At 40.5% G+C, this 24,672-nt stretch overlaps 1 protein-coding gene across 1 annotated transcript in view; it reads right to left on the bottom strand.

Annotated features, from left to right (window-relative positions):
- Positions 1–24,672, bottom strand: part of LOC149305589 (intermembrane lipid transfer protein VPS13B-like) — a 383,703-nt gene that overhangs the window by 107,983 nt on the left and 251,048 nt on the right. Inside the window, exons 31-32 of the mRNA XM_089477585.1 lie at positions 15,003–15,126; positions 11,597–11,740 (exon numbers count right to left, since the gene is read on the bottom strand). Coding sequence (XP_089333711.1) covers positions 11,597–11,740; positions 15,003–15,126 — 268 coding nt within the window. The remainder of the gene's footprint in view (positions 1–11,596; positions 11,741–15,002; positions 15,127–24,672) is intronic.

The following is a 24,672-nucleotide window of genomic DNA, read 5'->3' as shown; positions in this document are numbered from 1 at the left end:
GATGAATTACGGAATATTACTTTATAGCCACCAAAAGCAGCTGCCTATCTGCACAGAACCCCCATCAAGCGCGGCACAGATCATAGGATTTATTCCTATTAACGTCAAGTCTTTTTTACTACAAATAAGTATAATGGCAAGAAGGAATTAACATGTAAAAAAGCAAGAAAAAACTATTGCCAAGAGGAATGCAACAGAGACACACAGAGTACACGCTGGTTCAAGACATAATACGTCAATAAGTGGATGAAGACTGCTAACAGAAACCGGGCAGCAGATACTAATTGGAACTCCTAAACCGTGCAAGCTCCTGGTATTCTAATAACCTTTCCTTAAAAAACAAAAAAAACATCTTCACCAGAAATGAAAGAACAAAAAATAGAAAAAAATGGGAGACAAAAACAGGAGGAACTTGCTCCTTAGATTAAAATACAAAGAGGAATGTAGTAGAAGGGTTACAACTGTAAAGATCGTAATTTGGTGGCTATAGGGGGGTGCTGACATAATCACAGTTAAAGGTACAGACTTTTTTTTTCTTATAGATGTACGGTTAATTAATTCTCTTCCTCTCATAACTCTGTAGCCGAGTAAAATCATCGGTAGGAAGGCAGTGCGCACTATTCCTGTAATCTCCTGCAGCTCATTTCAGTCTGATCACCGTGTGGTACCTGCTAAAGGGTTTAGCCACATTCCATTCACGGTGACAATTTAGGGCCACAATCACCAAATCAAGGGTTTAATCATTAAGCTTCTAGGTAGAATGGAGCGTTCTGTGTTCTACAACACAAATTACGTGGTTATCCCTATTGGCCATACTTCTACACACAAATGGTGAAATGTTGTGCATGCAGGGGTTAATTCAGTGGCCTGATAAGAGTTAACTCTTCTATCACCTGCTGCAAACCATTACAAAGCATCAGCTAATGCGATTTTAAATAGATGTATACCATTAAAAGACATTTTATTAAGAGAAGACGGGAGGAATCTCCTGAATTCTGGATCATTGGTTACAGTCTTACCTCTGTAACGGAGAGCGTGAAAAACGCTGCAAAGTCAGAACGCTTTCAAAATAGACATATTAATAGTTATTCTAACAAAATGCAACATGAGTGCTATGACCGCCAACACAATATATACACACATAATTACACACACACAATTACACACACACACACACACACATATATATATATATACTTTTTCAATATGGGCCGAAAATAATAGGCATGGTCTTTGCCAATACTAATATTTTTTTTTTCTACTTTTCGTGTCATTGAGGGTGAGGGACACCACTTTTAAGATGAGATCCAAGGACCTGTAGAGGACCTGTAATAGGCGGTTAATCCAGCGAACATCGGTTTGTCTGCCTCGTTGCTCCTGTATATACTCCTTTCAGACGCTGGCAAACCTTAGCATGTCCTGGATGAACCGTATCAGTGTAAACGAACACGCAGATGATTAACATACATCCAACTAAGCTTTGGCCTATTAATTAAAAGTCCTAAAAATGTATCAGGAGTTATAGCTGTTACGTGTTATCTTACGAATGAAAGATACGTGCTCTATAGCGTGATAATCCACTGAAACACACCATCGTACATCAATCACGTGTGTTCCAGCTATTATCCCTACACGTAGTACACAGCCGATGCGCAGACGTTTTATTTATTTAGTTATTCAATTCGTTGATTGCCGCTGGATACCTTCGGAGTGGGTTTATAATGGCTGCTGCAAGAAAAAAATAACAGCTAAAAGATACATCTGAACAAATAAACAGAGGTACAGATGATCCATGATGAAATGCATATAAATGTGTTTTTCTGTGAGTCACTGCTAGCCCGGGATTCTCTGCCCACATTCATTTATAAAAAAGGCTATCTGGTTTCAGACACTCCTTTTGCTTGATTGCCAACACACACAAAGATCTGAAAACTACAAAATATTAATTACGAGAGCGGATAAAGAACACTACGGTACATCAAATTTGCCACCTGAGATTTCCAGCTGAAATACTTTGTGTTAGCTCTCCCACCACATGCCAGTAATTCACATACTACATTAAAATAAACTAATTATCTGCGGTTATACAAATCCCTGCGCTAACTGGGCTTTGGTTTCAAGAAGGGAAAGAATTTCTCCATCAAAAAAGCGGATGACCCTTAAATACCATGGAATGGAATAACGCAAGGCCCATAAAGGAAAACAGTTACTTATTATATGTCTGTGATATACGCCCATAAAATAAGCAACATACAATGTTATTATTGCAGGTCGAGTATATACCAATTTGATCACCATCAGACCTAAAGAAAGACGCATCTTCTGTTTATTCTCATTAGCACTGATTTAACTAGAAGAGGGCAGAAAAATTTTAAGGAGATTCTTAAAGTCGATCCTGCATTTTAAGGTTTTTTACACTAACCTATGAAATGTTGTTTACCGACAAAAAATAGAAATACATATGGTTTAGAACCCCTCCTTATGTGTATAGCATAGGGGCGGCCATCTTAACTCCCTCTTCTTCAGACCTTGTATTAAGTATTATTCCTCCCTTTAACTCATCTCTCCCTATTATTAAATTGCTGATTTCTGGCGATTGGTTCAGACAGACTTTGTAAGTGTCATGGAGGAGAAGGGGGATATCGTACGAGACAATTTTAGCTTGTATGATGGAAACGAAAGCATAAGGACAAAGAAAAAGCAAAGCTACATGTAGTTTCAACAAATTCATTGAAAGTAAAAGCTGTGACAATGGCAGTCCCCCCTTTTAAACACGTTGGTCGTAAAGGATGACGTTGAAAATTCTTCATGAACGATGAGAGGATTGGCCTCTGCCATCCTACCTTTCCATTAAGAACTCCTAGCACAGTAAGACTGCAATAGACGCGCGGCCAAATCACACAGCCTTATGACATGATATAGGGGAATACCGTCCCAAAGCAACCTCCATGTACTTTATGCTTTCTGAATTAACAAAGACTAATCCTGACAACAACAATAAGTTACCCGTTCATTCATCTTCCATTCAGTCCAGCTCTGGGCTCATGGACATACCGGACCTCAAGGTATCCCGCAATCTATTGTTTTGTAAAGCAACACACATTTTCTACAAAGCATTTTCTGCGTTCACCAGTTATGGGATATTTACACAATTCTAGCTCTGAATACCTGCATGGGGAATTTTAAACTTGATTGAGCTGTTATCCAAACAACTGAAAAATGACTTAACTTATGAACTCGAGCAAAATCTTTAAAACGAAAATCCTAGCTGTACGCCAGAAGCAGCATTTTGTAGATTAAAAGCATGAAAGAAACATGCTATCTGATCTGTCTCCCCCGTTGTAAACTCGTTCACTTAAAATAAATGAGAAGATGCAGATTGCCGAGCTTTGACTAAGGTCTACCCCATCTTCAAACACACAGAGAAAAATCAGCTGCTTTTGCTTTTCTTCAATGAAAGGGAGAGCAGCTCCTATCAGCTGGGAGCCTGCAGACCCAAATTATGAATTATGCGGTTTGCAAGTCAAAACATCACTACTGCAAATCAAGTAACGGATACTGTTTACAATATAGTTTCCTATGAGAATGCAGACGCTTCCGAAGGTCATTCCTGATGCAACTCCTGCCATCATTCATGGCTCCATAGGCCGCTTTAACCAGTTTCGGGAAAGGCCAAGGCTTGGTGATGTCTGACATTATAAAAGAAGCATGTTGGATTTTAGTAACTAGAGAAAGAGGATTTATTGAGTGATACGGCAACAGCGATGAGTCTGAACGACACACGTGGAGAGTAGGTCGTTTCAAGAAGGAGGGGGGAAAAAAAAGAGAGAGTAAAGAATAAAATTAGAGATTTGCTAAGGTTTATTTGCATAAAGGGACACCCCAGCCATTATATGCATTTTAAATCAGGTGAACCCGCTTGCAAATACATGGAGGGATTCTGACAAATCCCCCCCGTATGATTCTGCCTCCTTCCTGGCCAAACACACCCTGTGCTGCCAGAGCCCATTTTGTGTACTCAATACAAGAATGTCCCTTTAACATGACAACAAGCACAATTAATTAAAGTAAAGTAACAAAAAATATGTAAAAAAAACCATTTGTAATGCATGAATTTTTATATGTATTGAAGCATTTATTCCTACATAATTGTCCTGATGGGACACACGGACAGATCACTACCTAGCCTAGTCTAGCATCTGTCCAAAGCAGAAATCATACCCTCTGCTTAAAAAAAGAAAGAAAAATGAAGAAACCTATTCGTGTTTAGTGGTTTCATTGCAAAATTTTATCTACCTACACAAACGCTGAGTTGGAGCCTTGGGAGTGATTTATTTACCAATGAGCTAACCCAAAAATGCTTCTCTAGATCAGATAGACAAATGAATCCTCCGTCAGGATGCAGGCGGGAACTTCCGGCACATTTTACTCAACCTCCAATGTAAAGTTATATGAATTAGATTATGAAAAGTAAACATAACTCACAAGAACGAAAAAAATAAAACATACATTTGAGGGATGTATTGTAAAAATGAGTATGATCTGCAGTAAAATATATAGTTTCCTGCCGCCCAAAAATGCCAAAAAAAGATTAGAGTTTATGAAACGTAATTAAATATACATCAACATAGAGGGGAGTGTAACACAATTACGATAATCTACAAGAAATATCTGAATCACAAATGTGTATCCTAGTTACCCAAAAAGAAATATATCTTCTACTGCAGAAATGAAACAAATCAGGTAACATAAAAGCAAGTGTCACATCACATTAACTAAATGTTTTCTTGTTTAATAAGACAATGCTATGTCCCATTCATATAATCTGCAAAGATTTAGCAAGCCATGTGACCTCGCAGAATAAAAAAAAATTGTGAGACCCTGCATTTGCTAATGGTTCAATATTATTATTATCGATTTTTATAGCGCCATCATATAACGCAGCGCTGTAGAATAATCAGGACATAACAATCCGGAAACAAAAGGATGGCTCTGCTCAAAGGAGCTTACAATTAAACATTAAAAATGTTATTGTATATTAAGCATAATGAAACCTTGCATAAATAGCCCTGTCCGCAATAGGGTCTGTTTAATGGTTGCGTACAGAATGAGCTCTGTCTCTGTTAAATATTCTTATTTATAGACTTGAATACGGCCAGCTTTGCGATCCACTATTAAACCACTTAACCTTCAGAATCTCTTTTACACAGATAATCATTAATCACGTGTCCTGCTGCTAAATTAATTCACTTTGATTCCTGGATGTTTCACAATGACCATCAAAGGGCTTCTTTAATGTGCACCATCTAAACACCGTACCACATGATACCCGCCAGCTGGATTTAAGCCAATTGGCAAATTACTCCGTACTGATGGAGTCATTAGATCAAAGGAAGTCTGAATCAAGCTTCGGCTCTAAGGAGAACACCTTTAGCAACCGAGAAGAATGTGTAACTTATAGCAAAATAAATAAAATGGAAAAATGGCTTGCGTGGTTTGTAGCTCTGCATTTCTCAGTGCTTTTCTGTCTAATATGCAAATCCCTATTTTCCTATAATTCCTATGTTTTGGCAATAAATCGGGCCAATTCCAAATGTTCCATACGTACGATCAAAATCTGAAAATGTGTTACTTACAAGACTACAGACTGCAAATAGGAAGGGGGTAATCAGCACTAATTTCTCTAGTGATGCAGAACCACAGATGTCTCTATCCTTAAATTATTAGTATTTATTGTTTTATATAGTGCCGTCACATTCTGCAGCGCTGTACAATGGGTAATATGTACTGATCTCACCTGCCCAGCTTCTCTGAGGTCATGCATATTGGCCAAGCTTTAATAAGTCAAAGCAATGATGTCATTCCTGAGCACAAAAGGACCCCCCCCATTAACAAGCTGGTCATATACAGGATGCAGGTGAGAATGGATTCCAGAGATGGATGACTGTATTGGGGGTAAAATACGTGGTTAGATACATAGAAGAAATACCCAAACTCTCAAGTCCCCCAAATCATTTTGTAATTATTCTAAACAATTCAGAATAACATGACACACGATCCAGATTTCTCAGGTCATCATTTAAAGGTTTTACTATTCCTGAAATGGTCATATTTCCAAAAAAGCGGCAATGGTTAACGTTTTATTTTTAAGCAAAGCGCGTTTAATATATTTCCTTTTATTTTGTTTTAATAAAGCACAGAGTGACTAAGTGGCACATAACGCATGACCTCTGGGTTACGAGCTGTGTATCTGTCACACGTCAGGCAGTAACCTTTCCAATTAAATTCCAATTAGGTTCAATTCACCCGCATATTTGTCTGTGTGTACTTGACATAGACCACCTAGGTCTTTCATGTGTTTTGATAATATTTACAACCCCTAGTGAATGGCTGCTCCCCCTGACACTCGCTTCACCTTTAACCAATGCATTAAGTTGGGCAAATGTCACTAGACAGTGTGTAGATAGTTCCAGAAACGTTATTGCGGTCAGTAACTTTATCACATGTGCTACCAGTCCCTGAGAACCAACCAAGTTCTGGGGGGAAAAATCCAGTTCTTCCTTTAACCCTTTGAGGTTAAAGATGATGTGCCCAATGGAAAAATATGGCAAAGAGCAGCAAACGGCGCACGTTACAGTATTGAGACAGGTTGAATGGAAATGATGTACAGTACACCCGCCATCAACAGATATAACAAAGTTTCAGACCATGCGTGGTTCATGTAAAGGGGGTAAGTAAATTGCCCTCACCTTTCATCGTGATCATGGAACATGGCAGCTCTGAGCACTGATCTCCTGCATTTTTCTGGGATGATGAAAGAGCTGTGGCGTTGGAGCATGAGATTTAAAGCCCCTCTGTGTCAGCAATAATCACATCATAATTACAGGGCAGGAGAATGCAGTGCCCTGGGTCAGCGACACCATGCTGTGCACATCAGACCGCATGAACAAGACTAAGCGGACAATAAGGATTAACATGGGCAGTGTTCGAGATCTGATTTCCAGAGTGTAAATTCTCCAATATAGGAGCTGTATAATAGGGTGCTTCCCAACCCAGTCCTCAAGGGACACTGACAGTGCAGGTTTTATGGATGCCCCTACTAGCACAAAACGGAGTATTTACTAAATCTTGTCCTGTTAGAATGCTCCCCAAACATTTGTGGCTATTGTTACTTCCCATGGACACTGATATTGGCATGCCATTGAGTAGATCAGCTCCTGATTATTGCACATTATTCATACTGCTTCTGAAGGGACCTGCAGATTTCGGAAGATTTTCCAAAGGCAACGTGATTTACAATGTTTTAAAGATATGATACCTAAAAGCCCAAAAACAAACATGCTGCCAGCTGGAAGACTGGGGGCGCCGAGCTAGCTAACACTGTTTAGTACAGCAGTTCTTAAAAAGTATGTTTTATCTGAGTTTCCTCCCACTGCCAAAAATGAACTGCATATCTGGAACTTAAATAAATGAGGACTCACCTTTTCAGTGCATGATAGATGGAAATGTACTTAAAGCACTAGGCTCAAGCAATAAGCAAAAACACTCAGGGGAAACTCAGGTGTCAAAAGTTCAGGCATAGGCACAGAAGGTGACCCTCGACCCCCAGAGAGTGGCCCACTGTGGTTGTAGCTTTAATAACTTGTGGCTGGCTACCAGGTTTTGTTAAACTGCAATAACACTCAAGTCATAGGAATTGATGTACACAGATTGCCCAGCGATGCCTTTCCTCACCCTGAGCTAGTCCGCAGAGTTCAATAGGTCGATTTACTGCACCGTGGGGCAAGTGTGGCATATATTAATGCCTCATGAGCTTCTCTGAAAAATGATTGTTTTTTTTCTATCTGATGGGAAGCCACTTCTGCTAAACGGCATGGAAACAATAGGACAGATATGTGCGATAAACCTCACTGCTATGAAACAAACAAGGACCAAATGTCACTCATGCAGCCAGAAGTAATGAATGAGGCACAAAACACAAACCATATTTGGGTCTATTTTGCACTATAAATGAAAACAAATACACAACTCTCTCTCAAAGCCACAATAACAACAACAAAGAAACTTTGTTGAAAACATGCACGGCTGATGCAAGGCACACTTGATGTTTCTACAATGTTGGGGTTCCCATGAGTAGCCATTTGGGCTACTGTGTCTCCACTTTATGAGTAGGTAAAGCGGGGGTGCACAAATCAAGGAACTTAAAGAATGTTTAATTCAGATGCCCACCACCATAACTGGCATATGTAAACATCACTGGGATGGAACCAGAAGGTACTGATTATATTAAATTATAACTATGTCTGGACCTGAGTCTTAGTCATTCCCTAGTTAAAAAATTAGATTGTCTATTACCATTCATCTGCACATTTGTGGTGAGCTGCTCCACAGGGCTCTTCCTCCATAGGGGAAACTGGAGGATCTTAGCCAAACATGGAAGGCATGGCCATTCCCCAGTTACAGGATAAACGGATAGGAAGGAAGCTGAACCAACGCCCAGCAATCAGATCTCATATTTAGAGTATCCAAAGCAAATTTAGGGAACTTCGGGTATATTTATCATGAAGCAGTGTATTAAAAGGTTTCTCTGAAACCAGCACTGCCTGCAGCCCATGAGCACTAGACTTCAATATCCCTGCGCAGGCTAAACATTCCCAGTCTTCAATGCACTGGTATTTAATCTTCATCTCTAATCCAGACTTTTCCTCGTTTAAGATTGTCAAGCTTTCAACATGAGATAAAACCAGGACTTGACTTGGTACGTCCAACACAATAACACAATTGTCTATTCTCTAAAGTGAGCGTTATCAGAGGAGTTGTGGTTTTAACGCCTTTACCTCAATATTATGATGAGCCAACACTGGCAGGTTCCTCCAGCAAAAAGGGCTGAGCTGGCCCTGTATAATGTACAGTTCAACGGGTGAGGAGACTTTGAAGAAATCTGGCTGATTTCACTATATGTTTCACAGGACCAGTCAAGCTCTTCCAGCAGAAGAGGCTCACTGGAGCTGATCATGTATTGTAAATATTTAGTGAATAGACCCCTTTATAGTTCAACAACAACCCTCTCACCAAAGTATTCACCTGTGCATTAAGAACATAGGAATGATTCAGGCTGAGGAAGAACTGGATTATTTCACACTAGTACAGGCTAGAAATATATATCTGGCCCTACATATCAAGAGGAATCGGCTGGAACCATGTGTTATTTCTGTTATTGGCCCTGTATAGAGCTGTTTATAACAAGAACAGGAAAACCCCAGCCATCCATCCATGTGTAATCATCCTAAGCTTAACAAGTTAAAAACATCAGCAGTATCTGGTGAACTTAAAAGGCATAAAATGTTGACTACATCTTTAAGACAATGGCCTCAGGAATTTGTTATTTTTTCACTGATGTGATTTATGTTTTATGGAGCTACAGAATTTGCAAAACAAAGAGCTAAAGGAACATTTTTGAACAGCGGGGCTTTCTATTATAGAACATGTACGTTAAATTTATAGGCTCTGTGGACACGCTGACATACAAAGCATAAAATGGAGACTTCCTGAAAACCACAAGGAGTCTGTCATGCATACTCTTTAAGGACGCAAACAATAAAGAATTAGAATAACATTGTTCCCGCTGAAGCCTGAAAATCTCCAAACACATCTCTGTTCTGCAAGATCGTTTCACATAATTCAGTCAACTGTTAGCATCATTCACATGAGAATTATTCCTGCATTGCTTGTGCATTTTTTCATACCAGGTACATGAGGTCAATGTGAACAGTAACTTCTCAGACCATGACACGTGTCCCGGCAGAAGCCATGACATCAAAGTGCAGCATCTACTGATTCTAACCATGTTTGATGCGTCTACAATGGGAAAAATATGATCACATCCAAAGTTGATATCATTACCCAACATAAGCCTCTTCTTATGCTGGATCGAAAGTGATAGAAGCCCCTTCAATATGAACAATATGTCACTTTTTGATTCCTGACCCATGGGTTCCATGAGCTCCCTAATTTGTATGTTCATTAGGAAAACTGTAATCTATGGAGGGAGAATGGCAGTTCAGGTGCAATAAAATGGCCAGAGGGATTACCTTCTTTCCCGAAGCATTGTGCTGTATAAAACAAATACCCTACCATTAGTAACGTTACAGAACATATTTACACATTTACCAACTGCCCTGAATTTGCTGGATTTCTTTATTAATGACTCGAGTCCCCCACAGGTCCCCCTGTCCTTGGGTATATCTAAAAGTCAAGCACCGTGTTGTCACAGGTATTTTACGTAGCACCAGTCCTGCACTAGTGCTTCCACGTCGAGAATTCACTCTGCATGCACGTCCAGCATGTCCTGTGACTAATTCAATTTCCCACGATTTGGGTCAACGTGCAACTCCAAAATCCACTCTCTAACTCTCACTAATGCCAAAACAACATAGCTGCCAACATTTAAAAAAAATTATATATAAATTTATTTATTTTAGGTGGTCTAGATAAAATGGGCATAGAGGGCAGGCATATACAAAGACTTTTTATAGGACTTTGAGACCTATTGATAGGTAAGGCATTAGATATAATTGAAAAACATTTTCTGCTATTAAAATACACACTGTTATGAGGTTTAGGGCTGTAAATGAACTTGTATGCCTTGGGGAGGAGAAAAGAGCGGCAGAGGGATTTGGGTGAGGTACAGGAATGTCTATCCTAAGCACGGAGGTATCCAGCGAGGTTTTCTGTGAATGGCAATAAGTATCTCCCCTGTCCAGTATACCCTAAAGCCTGCTACTAATTGATACAAGGGGCTATTCAAGAGGCGATGTTTTGGAATAACATGGGGAAAAAACCTAACTTTGTTAAAGGCCAGCGTTAGTTCAACCGGACACCTGCTCTTTGAAAGTGAACAGTACGCTAAGTTCGGCTTCAAACCGTTTATGAAATTGATGGCTTTGAAGTGTGAAATCAGAAAATTAGCAGTGTTTGGATACCACTTTTGCTTTGTTATCATATGAAATGTAGCAATTTGTTTCAGTGACCTTCACCTTAAATGAGGGGTTGGCAGGCGGTATGGCTGCAGCTGGGCATCTGCTTTAAAGCTCTGCTCATTATTACGCCAAGAATCAGCTCCTTCCTGTGGTTTATTTCATATACACACGTGAACATTTCGAGAAAGTATTAGTTAGAAAGCACCCCCATAATCTGCGGCGTATTCTCTAGATTGTAGAGATTAGGTCTGTAAAACCCTTAGAACGTATGTATTGTGAGAAGCGCTGTGGGAATTGTTGGCGTGATATGAATGATAGTAACAGGTGACCGTTACATTCATACAATGTTATGAAACCAGACTTTCCTTTTTCCTGATTTCCTTTTCACATTCTTTTGCTCCACCAAACATACTTCATTTCAGTTTCCAAAAAGTACACGAGAGATAAATACGACCGAGAATATTTTAAGAAAAACATATGGCAATTTTATAATTAGTCTTTTTCTCCCTAAATGTTGACGAATCAAGCTTTGCACAGGTGAGCCAGTAATACTGCCACGTGCATGGCAGACAAAGAGTTAAGCAGGGTCTATAATGCAGGTTGCTATCATCGCTTACCTCGGCAGCCATGTTTGTTTGTTCAAATCCAACCACGTTCGCTTGCACCAGCTGTTGAAGAAGTTGTACTTGAGCCACGCTTAGGAAGAAGTCCAAGCTTGTGGTAACGTTCACTTCCAATGCATGGCCACACACTAAAATATCCTGGGGTGAAAAGGTAGATCTCATGTCATTTGTGTTTACTTAAGCTCAGGGGACTAAACAAACCTCACAAAATGCCCATGTCTTACATGTCTTAAATCAACTGCACCTGAAATACCTTCAAGCGGGTGCCAAATTCTTCAAACGCAGTTTATTTTCATTTGTAATCAATACCAAAATTTCAGAACCCAGCAAATCTCACATGTTGAGAAAAGCTCCCTTTTATACATTTCAAATAGACTGAAAAACAGTATGAATCTGCAAAAGCAAACATAATACCTCCAAACGGAGGAATGGCAAGGACATTACTCATTAACCTTTACCGTGCCAGGGGAGTTTCACAACAGCTGAAATGGCCCCTGCATATAAGTCTTACCAACTGGCCTGGATTTCCCGGGACTTGGATTCTATTAAGCCAGTGCTTTAGTTTAATACATCCTACCACCACTGAGAAAAGTTTTGCGTGAAGATGGGCAGAGCATGACCCCAGAGGGGTGGAATAAGCATGGAAATAGGTGGCACATGGCAAAAATGGATGCAAGTATGCAGAGCTATTATTAAGCTTCTTCTCATTTGCCTCTCACTGCATGCCTAGATAAATGGTAAATACCTCAACTGCCTTAGGAAGAATTTGGCCCTTTATTTATATGCTTTAGGAACAAAACTGGAAATAGAGACTAAAATCCATACATGATAGAATGTGTTTCTTTAACCATGGGAATTCTTGCTTCCATCTCGTTTTACTGCATTACTCTACTGAGAAGAAACCCTTTAAATACAACCCACCACAAATATAACTCATAATTGGAAGTGGACTGTGCACCGCTCACTAGAACTGGACGGTATGTATCACACAGTACTATAGGACTCATATGAAATTAAATATACAGAGTAGTACAGAGTATGGACCAGAGGTTAGAGTAGTATACAGGACTACTATCTAGATTCCATTTGGCTTTTTTCTGACAAATCTTCGGCTGCACTCATAGGGTTAATTTACATATGGATAAGAGATCCAAAGCTTTATTTACAGGCATTTCTATTAAAAACTCACAGTATGTCCATTAGCATCTATTACTTTCATATAGCCAAATTCAGCCCTTCAGTGTTTACCTTTTTAACATCTGAAATAAAAGGTGGATTTTATTTTTTAGGGAAGGATATTTGTTTTTGTTCATTTGGGGTTTAATTACCCATTTTGTCCTCTTTACATTGATGTATTACTGTTTAGAGGCATTTTTTTCTGTTTTTAGTATAGCCAAATAGTCATAACACTAGGGTGTGCGGTACATGCCCGCATGGGCGTAGGAACCGGTGGGGACAGATCCCCCCCAGTAACTCATGCAGGGGGGACCGATAATGAAGAAATCCCCCCAGGGCCGTAGGAACCCCCCCAATAGAAACGCCGCAAATGCGGCCCGCAAGACCTCGAGGTGCGGCCCGCGTAAGATCGGCAGCCAGGGCAACCGATCTTATGCGGTCCGCACCTCGAGCACTGCTACTTACCTGTGGGAGGGTCTTCTGTACTGCACAGAGGAAGCAGAACCCAACAAAGTTCACGTGACATCACATCACATCCTGCTTCCTCTGGCAGTACCAGAGAACGCAGAAGGAGGCCGCGCCCCCTGCTGAAGTCTGTGAGCGGCATCGAGGAGCTGCAGTGCAGGTAAGAGGGTGGGGAGGGTGTTTGAATGAGTATGCGTGATTGAGGGAATGAATCTGTGAATGAATGAGTATATGAATGAATGAGTGTGTGTGTGTGTGTGTGATAGCATGGATGTGTAAGTGCTGGAACCTAGGCATGATGGGACTGTGATTGCTGTTAGTAATCACACTCCTATCATGCCAAGTCAGCCAGTACATGCTGAAACCTAGCTAGCTGCCCCCCCCTTGTGTATTGATGCTGCCAGCAGTATGGGGTCTGCACATCACTTACAACCACCCTGTACCAGCATGTACTGGCTGACTTGGCATGATAGGAGTGTGATTGCTAACAGCAATCACAGTCCCATCATGTCTAGGTTCCAGCATTTACTGGTTGGATGTGTAAGTGCTGGAACCTAGGCATGATGGGACTGTGATTGCTGCTAGCAATCACACTCCTATCATGCCAAGTCAGCCAGTACATGCTGAAACCTATCTAGCTGCCCCCCTTGTGTATTGATGCTGCCAGCAATATGGGGTCTGCACATCACTTACAGCCACCCTGTACCAGCATGTACTGGCTGCCTGGGTATGATAGGAGTGTGATTGCTGTTAGCAATCACACTCCTATCATGCCAAGTCATATTGCTATTTTTTTATTTTTTTTTAGAGTTTTTATTATTATTTTTAAAGGTGGGGGGTCATTTTCGGTTTTGGCTAAGCGAACTGTGAATGTTTTGGTCCAGAATTTTCATTTTGGTGCATCCCTAGAATAAATAGAACTATTTCATTTTTAATTATCCTGAGTCCTAAATTTGTAGTCACAAAACATTCTAGGCCCAGAAATCAGTGAGAGGAAAAGCTTTTTGTGTCATTTACTTTTTTTTTAATCTGCATATTTTATTAAAGGCCATATTTTCTCACAGTGAAAAATGAGTGCGGCCTGCGCACGTATACAATTCCGATAAAGTGGCCCACTGCAGAAAACCCCCCCAGATTTTTAGGGGTTCCTACGCCCATGCATGCCTGAGATCACCAAAATTATGAACAATATGTATCAGTTATAACAATTGTTGTGATGTGTGTACCTTTAATCAGTGTATTATAATGTGGACTACATATATCCAACAAAGTAGTATGGGATAGAGCAAAGTAACATGGTGTGTAGTGTACCCTAAGTTATAGTAATATGGAGTGGGGAGTATAGCATTGCTTAGAGGGTATATAAGTGCACCATTACTCAGAATAATAGGACGTGGATAACATGACATTGGTTAGCACAATATAGTGTGTCCCATTAATCAAAGCAGTGTGTCTAACCTGCAAACTAGAGGGAGAGGAAGTTGAATCCTCAGTCATCGATAGAAACATGTGTAGTGCCAGTGATCAAAGGAGAAACATTGTGGAGCATGCACAATGGGTCAGCCTGGTATGACAAACTACACACTACCATCCAGTTCAATCTGTAGCGAGGAGCAATGCTAATTTACTACCATGTGCCTTTGGCTACAAATGCATGTTTTGTGGATCTTACATTCATTTGTAGTTCTTAATACATTCTCAACAAGAACAAAATACAGAAGTGAGTACCATTGATGGCATGTATGGAGTCCGTACCCACCTCAGTGTGCATATTCTCAGGGGACACTTTACTGAATATAATAGCTGGAGCAGCGGTTACACGAACCGTGAAATCGGTTAAAATCGGACTGAGTATTGCTCTCCTTTCTTGATGACGTTTAATGCTGAGAACACAAAGAGAACACATCACATATTACTTTCTCAGGAGCGTTGCAGTTAAGAGATCTTGGGCCACAGGACTAGCTAGGTAATTACTTAACCTTCCAATGACATATGACATCTTGTTTAAAAAAAAAAAAAAAAAGCTGTAGTAAAACACTGAACCAGGAACATAAACCATAAGAATGTTCCCATAGGTTTTAGTTTTCTGGTTTACTTACCGTTCAATTATTATTTTATCCCCAAATTATACCAATTACCTTGGCAGCCCACTGAATTAAGATGTAACAGTGACACAACTGGGAGTTACATTTCATTCTAAATATCATACAAAGAAGTTTAATTGGCGAGTGTGACCCTGGGAAGGAAAACACAGCAGAACAGAATAGTGGATAGAGTTCCAAGTCAAAAAGAGGGCACGTTTAAAATAGGGCACAGATTTAGACATTTCATTCATCATAACTAAAGACTACTTCCCAAAAGAAAACTTGAAAAAACATTCATCAGTCACAAGGCTATGTTTTAAATTATATATTTAAATAGTTAGGTGTTTTATAAGATATTTTACTAGAAATTCATGCCATGGGCATTATAGGCATTTAGTAAATCCACCAGCCAATTATTGGTTTCTGTGTTAGCTGCAAAGACTTAAACAATCGCAAGAGGAACGTTGGGAAATATTTTCAGCAAAAATAAAATACATGTGGAATTGTTTTATGTCATATATCTAAAAAAACAAAAAAAGTATACTATATATTGTTAGCATGGAAGTATTGTGGTTCCTTATATAACATGATATCTACATCAACAAATTTCCTTAAATTCCTAGGTAAAATATGTCCATTATACTTGAGATAACTACAGACGTTTTGTATGCAGAATTTATATATTTGCTCGTAGCTGGCATATTTGTTTTTTTGTTTCTGTCAAATTTCCCAAAACTAAATATTTTATATCATATTCAGACTTTTTTTTTTGTTCTTATATATATATTTCTGACAAGCAAAATGTTTTTTAAGTCACATTTTTATTTTTTGGTGCTGCTGACACAAAAGCTATGGGCACTAAATGCCCCCAAAACATCTGCCAAGGAATTCTAGTTAAAGGTGTGGTTCCATCTACTCTGATTAATTCAGCATTGTTCAATTTAATTAACTTAACCAAAAGCAGAATTCCACGCATCATTCATAGTGCTCTTGAATGTCCAAACCTTTCTCAGAAATAATTCATCATGTACAATCATTCCCCACTAATAATTTGCCAAGGACACTTAATTGTCATGTGACGCCAAAGCAGACACTGATAGGTTGCTGCAATGGGTTTCTTTGTCAGAATTAAACTTCCAAAGGAAAGAATACAGCCACAGATCTGTTGAGGTTTGTTTGCTTAGCATGCTAGGGAATTCAATTAACTTTGTTTTGCTGGAGAGAATTCTGTTGATTTATATAAAAGTTGGACATTTTCTATATATTTTCATCATTAGCCCTCTTCAGACAGGCCTTAGCCTCAATCGATGCTGTAAATCATATTCCAATTTTTTCAACATTGTTCAAAATTATTAAAAGTATATTATACATACATATACAAGAAAGAAGAAGGCACACTTGCACAAGAGTTTGTAGGCATATAGTTGGGTGCATGATTGAACAATTATACCAAACAGGTGCTAATAATCATAAATTTAATATGTAGGTGGAAACACAATCAAAAAAACTGGGTGAGCAGTCAAACTTACTAACAAGGTGACGTTGCTGAAGATAGTATAATGTCAAAAGTGATACAGCATGGCTAGACTGAGCACAGCAACAAGACAAAGGGTAGTTATACTGTATCAGCAAGGTCTCTCACAGGCAGCAATTTCAACACAGATGGGTTTCTAGATGTTCTGTCCAAGCTCCTTTGAAGAAGCACAAAGATACGGGCAATGTTATGGACTGCAAGGAAACTCGCAGCAGATGAGAGGCACACCATGCTTACTTCCCTTTGCAATCAAAAAACATCTAAGAGTGGAGGAAAACAGTGGGACCCTGGTACACCCATCTACTATACAGAGAAATCGCCTCAGAAGTGCTCCTCATGGAAGACTAGAGGCTGAAAAGCCATACCGCCGAAGTGGAAACATGGCCAAGCAGCTCAACTAGTCACAAAAACACAAGATATACAAATATGGCAGCAGGTGCTCTGGACTGATGAAGGCAGTTTGCTTGCCAAAGGGCTGAGAAGCGGTACACGAATGAGTGTTTGTAGGCAACAGTGAAGCAGGGTGATTGGAGGATTTGGGGGGAATTAATGATCTCTTCAATGCTGAGAAGTTCAGACAGATATCCTCAGGGTCATGTAATGTCAGGGCCGGACTGGCCCACCGGTGGGCCGGCAGGTCCGTGGGCTGGGCGGCCGGCAGACTAACCCTGAAGGCGCCATGGGCGGGCTGGGCAGGGGGGACTGATGAAGCCAGTTTGCTTGCCAAAGGGCTGAGAAGCGGTACACGAATGAGTGTTTGTAGGCAACAGTGAAGCAGGGTGATTGGAGGATTTGGGGGGAATTAATGATCTCTTCAATGCTGAGAAGTTCAGACAGATATCCTCAGGGTCATGTAATGTCAGGGCCGGACTGGCCCACCGGTGGGCCGGCAGGTCCGTGGGCTGGGCGGCCGGCAGACTAACCCTGAAGGCGCCAGGGGCGGGCTGGGCAGGGGGGACTGATGAAGCCAGTTTGCTTGCCAAAGGGCTGAGAAGCGGTACACGAATTAGTGTTTGTAGGCAACAGTGAAGCAGGGTGATTGGAGGATTTGGGGGGAATTAATGATCTCTTCAATGCTGAGAAGTTCAGACAGATATCCTCAGGGTCATGTAATGTCAGGGCCGGACTGGCCCACCGGTGGGCCGGCAGGTCCGTGGGCTGGGCGGTCGGCAGACTAACCCTGAAGGCGCCAGGGGCGGGCTGGGCAGGGGGGCAATTGCCCCCCAGGCTGCCCGAAATCTAATCAAAGCGGCCGCTGAGTGCTGATGCGGACGGCCGGCATCAGCACCCAGCAGCCGTGTGCGATGGCCGTCTAGCTCCGCCCCCTCGCACTGACCTTTCACCCCTCACGCTGCTCCCATCACTATGCGGCCATCAGACTGCTGGGAATGTAATCTGAACGGCCGATGCGTGCTGATGCCGCCGGCCGGCTCTGCTTTAATACTTTTTTTTTTAACTCTATATGGCAAGCCGATCCAGCTTACCATATAAATAAAAAAAAAGTGTTAAAGTAGCTCCGGCCAGCGGCATCAGCACGCATCGGCCGTTCAGATTACATTCCCAGCAGTCTGATGGCTGCATAGTGATGGGAGCAGCGTGAGGGGTGAAAGCTCCGCCCCCTCGCACTCAGACTGCTGCAGCACCGGATGTCAGGTCAGTGACTTCCTGTCAGCATAGAGGAGAACAGTGTGCAGCTACCAGAGGACGTAAGTCAAGAGAAGTAGAAGGTCAGTAAACCAATGTATTTTTTGTACTGTATAATATTTTTTTGTATTTGTTAAAAACAAAAAAAATCGGCATGTGTGTGTATGTAAGTGTGTCCCCCTATATGCCACTCTGCCTCCAGAAATGCCTTATACCCCCTAAATGCCACTCTGTCCCATGATATTCCTTTTAACCCCCTATATGCCAGAGTTGCATATAGGGGTATAAGGCATTTCTGGATGCAGAGTGACATATAGGGGGTCAAAAGGCATATCTGGAGGCAGAGTGGCATAAAGGGGGTTAAAAGGCATATCATGGGGCAGAGGAGCATATAGGAGGGTATAAAGCATATCGGGGAGGCAGAGTGGCATATAGGGGGCATAAGGCTTTTCTGGAGGCAGAGTGCCCCATGATATGCCTTTTAACCCCCTTCATGCCACTCTGCCTCCAGAAATGCCTTATACCCCCCCTATATGCCACTCTGTCCCATGATATGCCTTTTAACCATCTATATGGCAGAGTGGCATATAGGGGGTTAGAAGGCATATCATGGGACAGAGTGGCATATAGGGGTATAAGGCATTTCTGGATGCAGAGTGACATATAGGGGGTCAAAAGGCATATCTGGAGGTAGAGTGGCAAAAAGGGGGTTAAAAGGCATATCACGGGGCAGAGGGGCATATAGGAGGGTTGAGGCATATCAGGGAGGCAGAGTGGCATATAGGGGGGTATAAGGCTTTTCTGGAGGCAGAGTGTGCCATGATATGCCTTTTAACCCCCTTTATGCCACTCTGCCTCCAGAAATGCCTTATACCCCCTATATGCCACTCTGTCCCATGATATGCCTTTTAACCCTCTATATGGCAGAGTGGCATATAGGGGGTTAGAAGGCATATCATGGGACAGAGTGGCATACAGGGGTATGAGGCATTTCTGGATGCAGAGTGACATATAGGGGGTCAAAAGGCATATCTGGAGGTAGAGTGGCAAAAAGGGGGTTAAAAGGCATATCACGGGGCAGAGGGGCATATAGGAGGGTTGAGGCATATCAGGGAGGCAGAGTGGCATATGGGGGGGTATAAGGCATTTCTGGAGGCAGAGTGACAGGGAGTAAAAGGCATTTCTGGAGGCAGAGTGGAATATAGGGTATTAAAATGCATATTATGGGGCAGAGTGACATATAGGAGGGTATAAAGCATATCGGGGAGGCAGAGTGGCATATAGGGGGGCATAAGGCTTTTCTGGAGGCAGATTGCCCCATGATATGCCTTTTAACCCCCTTTATGCCACTCTGCCTCCAGAATGCCTTATACCCACTATATGCCACTCTGTCCCATTATATGCCTTTTAACCCCCTATATGGCAGAGTGGCATATAGGGGGTTAGAAGGCATATCATGGGACAGAGTGGCATATAGGGGGTATAAGGCATTTCTGGAGGCAGAGTGGCATATAGGGGGTTAGAAGGCATATCAGGGGGGCAGAGGTGCATAACTCGGGGGTAGGTTGTCAAATGAAAGGATATAAAAACCAAACATGTCTCAATCATAGCTTTTATTAAATATGGAAAAAAATAGTCTACATGAATTAATAAAGAAATAAAAGTTTCTTACCAGAATATCGTGAAGAATAATGTGATCAGTGTTTTGTTCCACTGAATAAAATAGAACTTTTTCATCTAAAAATGTTCGCAGTAGCAAATGTTTTCATCCCATTATGTGTAATGTATTTAATTTATTAGGGCCTTTTAACACTTTTGCTTTCTGGCATTTTAATACAAATAATGAGATAAAAAGAATGGCGAATAGTGTGACGCGGGTATGTATAAGGGGTGCGTGTGGGTATAAGAGCTTGACCGTGAGATAAACTTTATGGGGCTGGTCTCCAAATTTTTCCAGGGCTGCTTTTCAGTCCCAGTCCGGCCCTGTGTAATGTATGCCTTGTGGCACCCTCATTGTGATGTCACCATCAGGGTACCATCCAGTTTAAAAAAATCCACAGCAAATGAAAATAATTAAAATACCAATATTTGAAATACTCTGGGGTGTCAAGTTTTCAGAAATATAAGGTATGATAGGGGTAAATTAAATTGGCGGCAATGACATATACCAGGAGCTGGAAATTCATTCCTGTACAAAGTGCAATGTGTGTGGAAAAACCACACAAAAAAATTACTACCACAAACTTTGCCAAAGGATTGTGGTCCAATAAGTGCATGGAAAGGATACCAACATTTCAAATACCCTGGGATGTCTAGTTTTCAAAAATATATGGTTTGATGGGGTAAGTTGAATTGGCTGGCTTCAAAGATGTCCCAAATTGGATATGGGGGCAGGCTTGGTGTCAAAATCTCACTCTAAAAACTGAAATGTGTATGTCTCAAACATGGCCTTTTAGCTCTCTGACAACCCTAGAAATGGGTATCACAGTACTCAGGAGATTTTGCTGAATACATATTGGGTGTCTGTTCGGCAGTGACATATACCAGGAGCGGTAAATTCACACCTAAAGTACAATATGTGTGAAAAAAATTAGTGCATGAAAGAGTTATATAACCAACATTTGAAATACCTCAGGGTTCAAATATATATTGAACTGACTGATTTCAAAAATGTCCCAAATAGGACATGGGGGCAGGATGACCAGATTAAAATAGGAATATAGTAATTCTACAACTTGTTTAAAAAAAAAAAAAGTCAACATTAGGTATCTCTAAAATCAGGACAAATATTTTAATCTATTTATTATTTTACTATTTTTGTGTTATAATAAAATTAGATGATATGATCAAAATAGTATCTACAAAAAAAATTGTCCTGAAAAAAATAAAAAATTGTGTGGGTACTCTAAACGAGAGAAGAGAAAATTACACATCAAAAACAGCTATTGTTATGTAGTGTATTACAAATAAAAGTCTTGTCGCTAAGGGGTTAAATGATAACATGTCTATTTTTGAAAGCATTCTTACTTTACAGTATTTTTTTCACACCTACCTAAAACTATTAAATATTAACCAAAGAGAAAAACACAGAAGTATAATTTGCTGTCCATAAGAAATACACAGATTTTCATTCACATGTATCTCAACCAATTTTCCCAAGGTTTTAAAGTGATTGAGAAAAGAGGGATAACAGGATATTCTGCCAAGCCAAAATGTCTGATATGGCCTCATAAAACATACGGTTTCTGTCAAACTAAATTAGTTCTATAGAGAGAAATCCAAACAAATATTTAAAAAAGGCTTCATAGAATATTTCTGGCCAAAGAAAGATAAAAGACAATATCATTAATATTACGGGGAGGAATTTCATTCCTTCCATTAATCACAGAAAATGTTTCTAGATCCAAACTCCATTACATTTTTAATCTAATGGCAGCTTGGGTTATGTGTACGGTGAACTGGAAGCCAATATATAAAAAGTGTGGCAGGTGAACATATACCACTTGCTATTAGTAAGCTTATTCCTGGCCCAACCCATAACATTTAAATGGTCGCATAATGCAATAACCCCATTAAACGCTGTATTTTTATCCTGTTTGTTTCTTGTATGACCTACAATTCACATCCTGTAATGTCTTTAATGTGCATGCTTAACTTTTTATTCAAGATTTTACACAGGCTTGGCTGTGCCCTTAGGTTTGACTTTTGTTGCTTTCTGTTCAATAGAAGGAACAACCACATGGGAACCCAGACTTCTACACATGATCCAGAGAGATGTCTTTGTAGCCACAAAGTGCCTACAAAGACAATTCCTGCAGAAAGACATTAACACTGGACTACAACAACACCGCCTACAGTTTAAAATCTCCAATTAGATGGAAATTTGTTTGCAAAAGTTTAGAGAAGATTTGTCTTTTTTTGTTAAAATAAAGGACAACCAATGTACAGTTAGAAAACCCATCCTTACAAACAACTATTAAAGCTATTATTAGTTAAGATTTACATCTACTATATTATAACTTCCTGATATACTTATGATGTGCAGTCCTATACTTGACCTAGATCCTAAAAACCATGAACCCCCCACCCCCACTGCATAGCTTGCGGAGGAGGGTATTCCAATACCATGATCTCTGCTGAACCCGGTGTCTGTTTGTAAGCTTATTACATCAACCTCCCAATGCTCATAAAATACACATATATTTTTATTGAATTGTGTAATGACACATGGGTTGGAAGATATATGATGTCCCTTCTTCTTGGTATAAGCGTGCTTGTAAGGTTGAGGCGTATAAAGCTTATCCTTTTTCTTATTGCAGATATTCACTTCTGTGTAGAAGCCAAGACCACTTATGTTGGCTAACTGACACTGTTTGTTCCTCAGCTTCCATGGGCAGTGTTGAGGTTACAGGTGAGCTTGTGTGGTTTGTCCAAAATACAGTACTAAAACCTCATGTTTATTCAATGTATACGTTTATAGTTTTGGATTTGAATTATGGAGCAGTTTACTTCTTTGCTAATTACAGATAAATTGCATGTCAATTCTGACACAATGTATTCCTGCTGATGTTCTTCAGACATGCCACCCTAGAAAGAATACCCCGCTGGTCCACACATACTCATCTCAATCCATGAGCAAGGAGAAGTGGTCATACTAATCTAGCTCTTCCTTTACCACTATCACGGTTTTTAGAACAGAATAAAGTAGCGTAATTGCCCAGCCCACTTTCTATAGAAAACATTTCAAGGTTTTTTCCCCAAAATCACCCCCCCCCCCAAAAAAAAGATAAATAAATCATAAAGTCGAATGTCATCAGATATCTCCTTCTAAAAACCCTGGATATTCCGAATGTTTCGGTGCAGTGTTGCAATAAATTCCATCCATTCAAATGTGGCACTTAGGTAAGCCGTTCTCTTTCTCCGGCGCCCTGTTACTCCCCAGGAGGTGGAATAACTTTTAACGCACACGCACTATGTATAAAGCACATAGACATGTGTATTCAATGAGAACAAGTTGTGCTGGCAGGCATGGGGTACAGTGCCTTATCACCCACAAGCTATTGCAATGGAACATAACTCAAGGCACATTATACATCTGTATTTTTCTCATTTCAGGCAGAGAAAAATAAAAAGAGCAGGGACTGGAAACAATTCAACTGCTTATACCCAAAAAACAAAATACCACGGCCACAGCTGTTGCTGGGGCTAGTTTGGAGCAAGGCCGAAAAAAAAAAAGGCTTGAGTTAACGGAGAGGGTGTGGAGGAAAATGAACAGGGAGCTGACGTTCCTTGTTCCTTTATAGGGATCTAAAGTATGACATGGCCAATTACAAGAGAGCATTACTGTTTCGCATTGACGGAGTCCATCTGTTAGATATATTTTTCAGGGGCTGAGTATGTATTTCAGGCCAGCAAATCTTTCTTTGAAACAACTAGTGTTGGCAGGGGAAGAAGAATCCATGCTAGTGACTGCTCTTCCTTATGTCAGACGAACGATCAAGATCACTGTCTGGTTGCTCTAAGAAGGAGGAGAAATGAGTTACTGCCTGCAGAAGGCAAAAACTTCCATCGATTCACATATGGGAACTTCCAAGTAAAGCAGAAGATTTACTGGAGTCAGACAGGGACTCCTACGTTTATGGACTTTCGCAAACTAACAAAACTTAATCCTCTAATAAATGCCGTTTTATGTTTAGTAGTACTTTGCTGCACATGGAGAAGGAATCTGTGCACAGTGACCACCAAGAGCCTTCCAAGAGCAGTAGTGACATCATAAAGTTGTCCATCTACAGCACTTATGTCAGGGTAGTTTATGACCAAGTTGGAATTTGAAAGCTGCAGGCCAGCTAGTGGAGAGCGGCAACACTGCATGTTTAATACGGGGAGACGGGATAAAGGAAACAAAGTTATTATAGGACATGCGAGGACAGGTAATACCCTCTCAGGACCAGGAGCGTGAGCAGGACACACTGAGTGAATGCCATCAATATGGAGACGTTTGGATTTGAGAAGTGTATATATGTGGTTAAACTAATTATATTACATATTAATTAGTTTCATGTTGTGTAATTATTACCCTTTTCCTCACCTGACCTTACAAAGGCTGTGAGGAAGATAATTGGAAAAGGAAAAGAATAACGGAGGAAAAACCATAGAAATCCTAGGGT

The sequence above is a fragment of the Sceloporus occidentalis genome, unplaced genomic scaffold, assembly GCF_023333645.1.
Source record: "Sceloporus occidentalis isolate IW3139 unplaced genomic scaffold, rSceOcc1.0.p SCAF_11, whole genome shotgun sequence".
In the NCBI taxonomy this organism is placed as follows: domain Eukaryota; kingdom Metazoa; phylum Chordata; class Lepidosauria; order Squamata; family Phrynosomatidae; genus Sceloporus; species Sceloporus occidentalis.
This window is presented reverse-complemented; position numbering and strand designations above follow the sequence as displayed.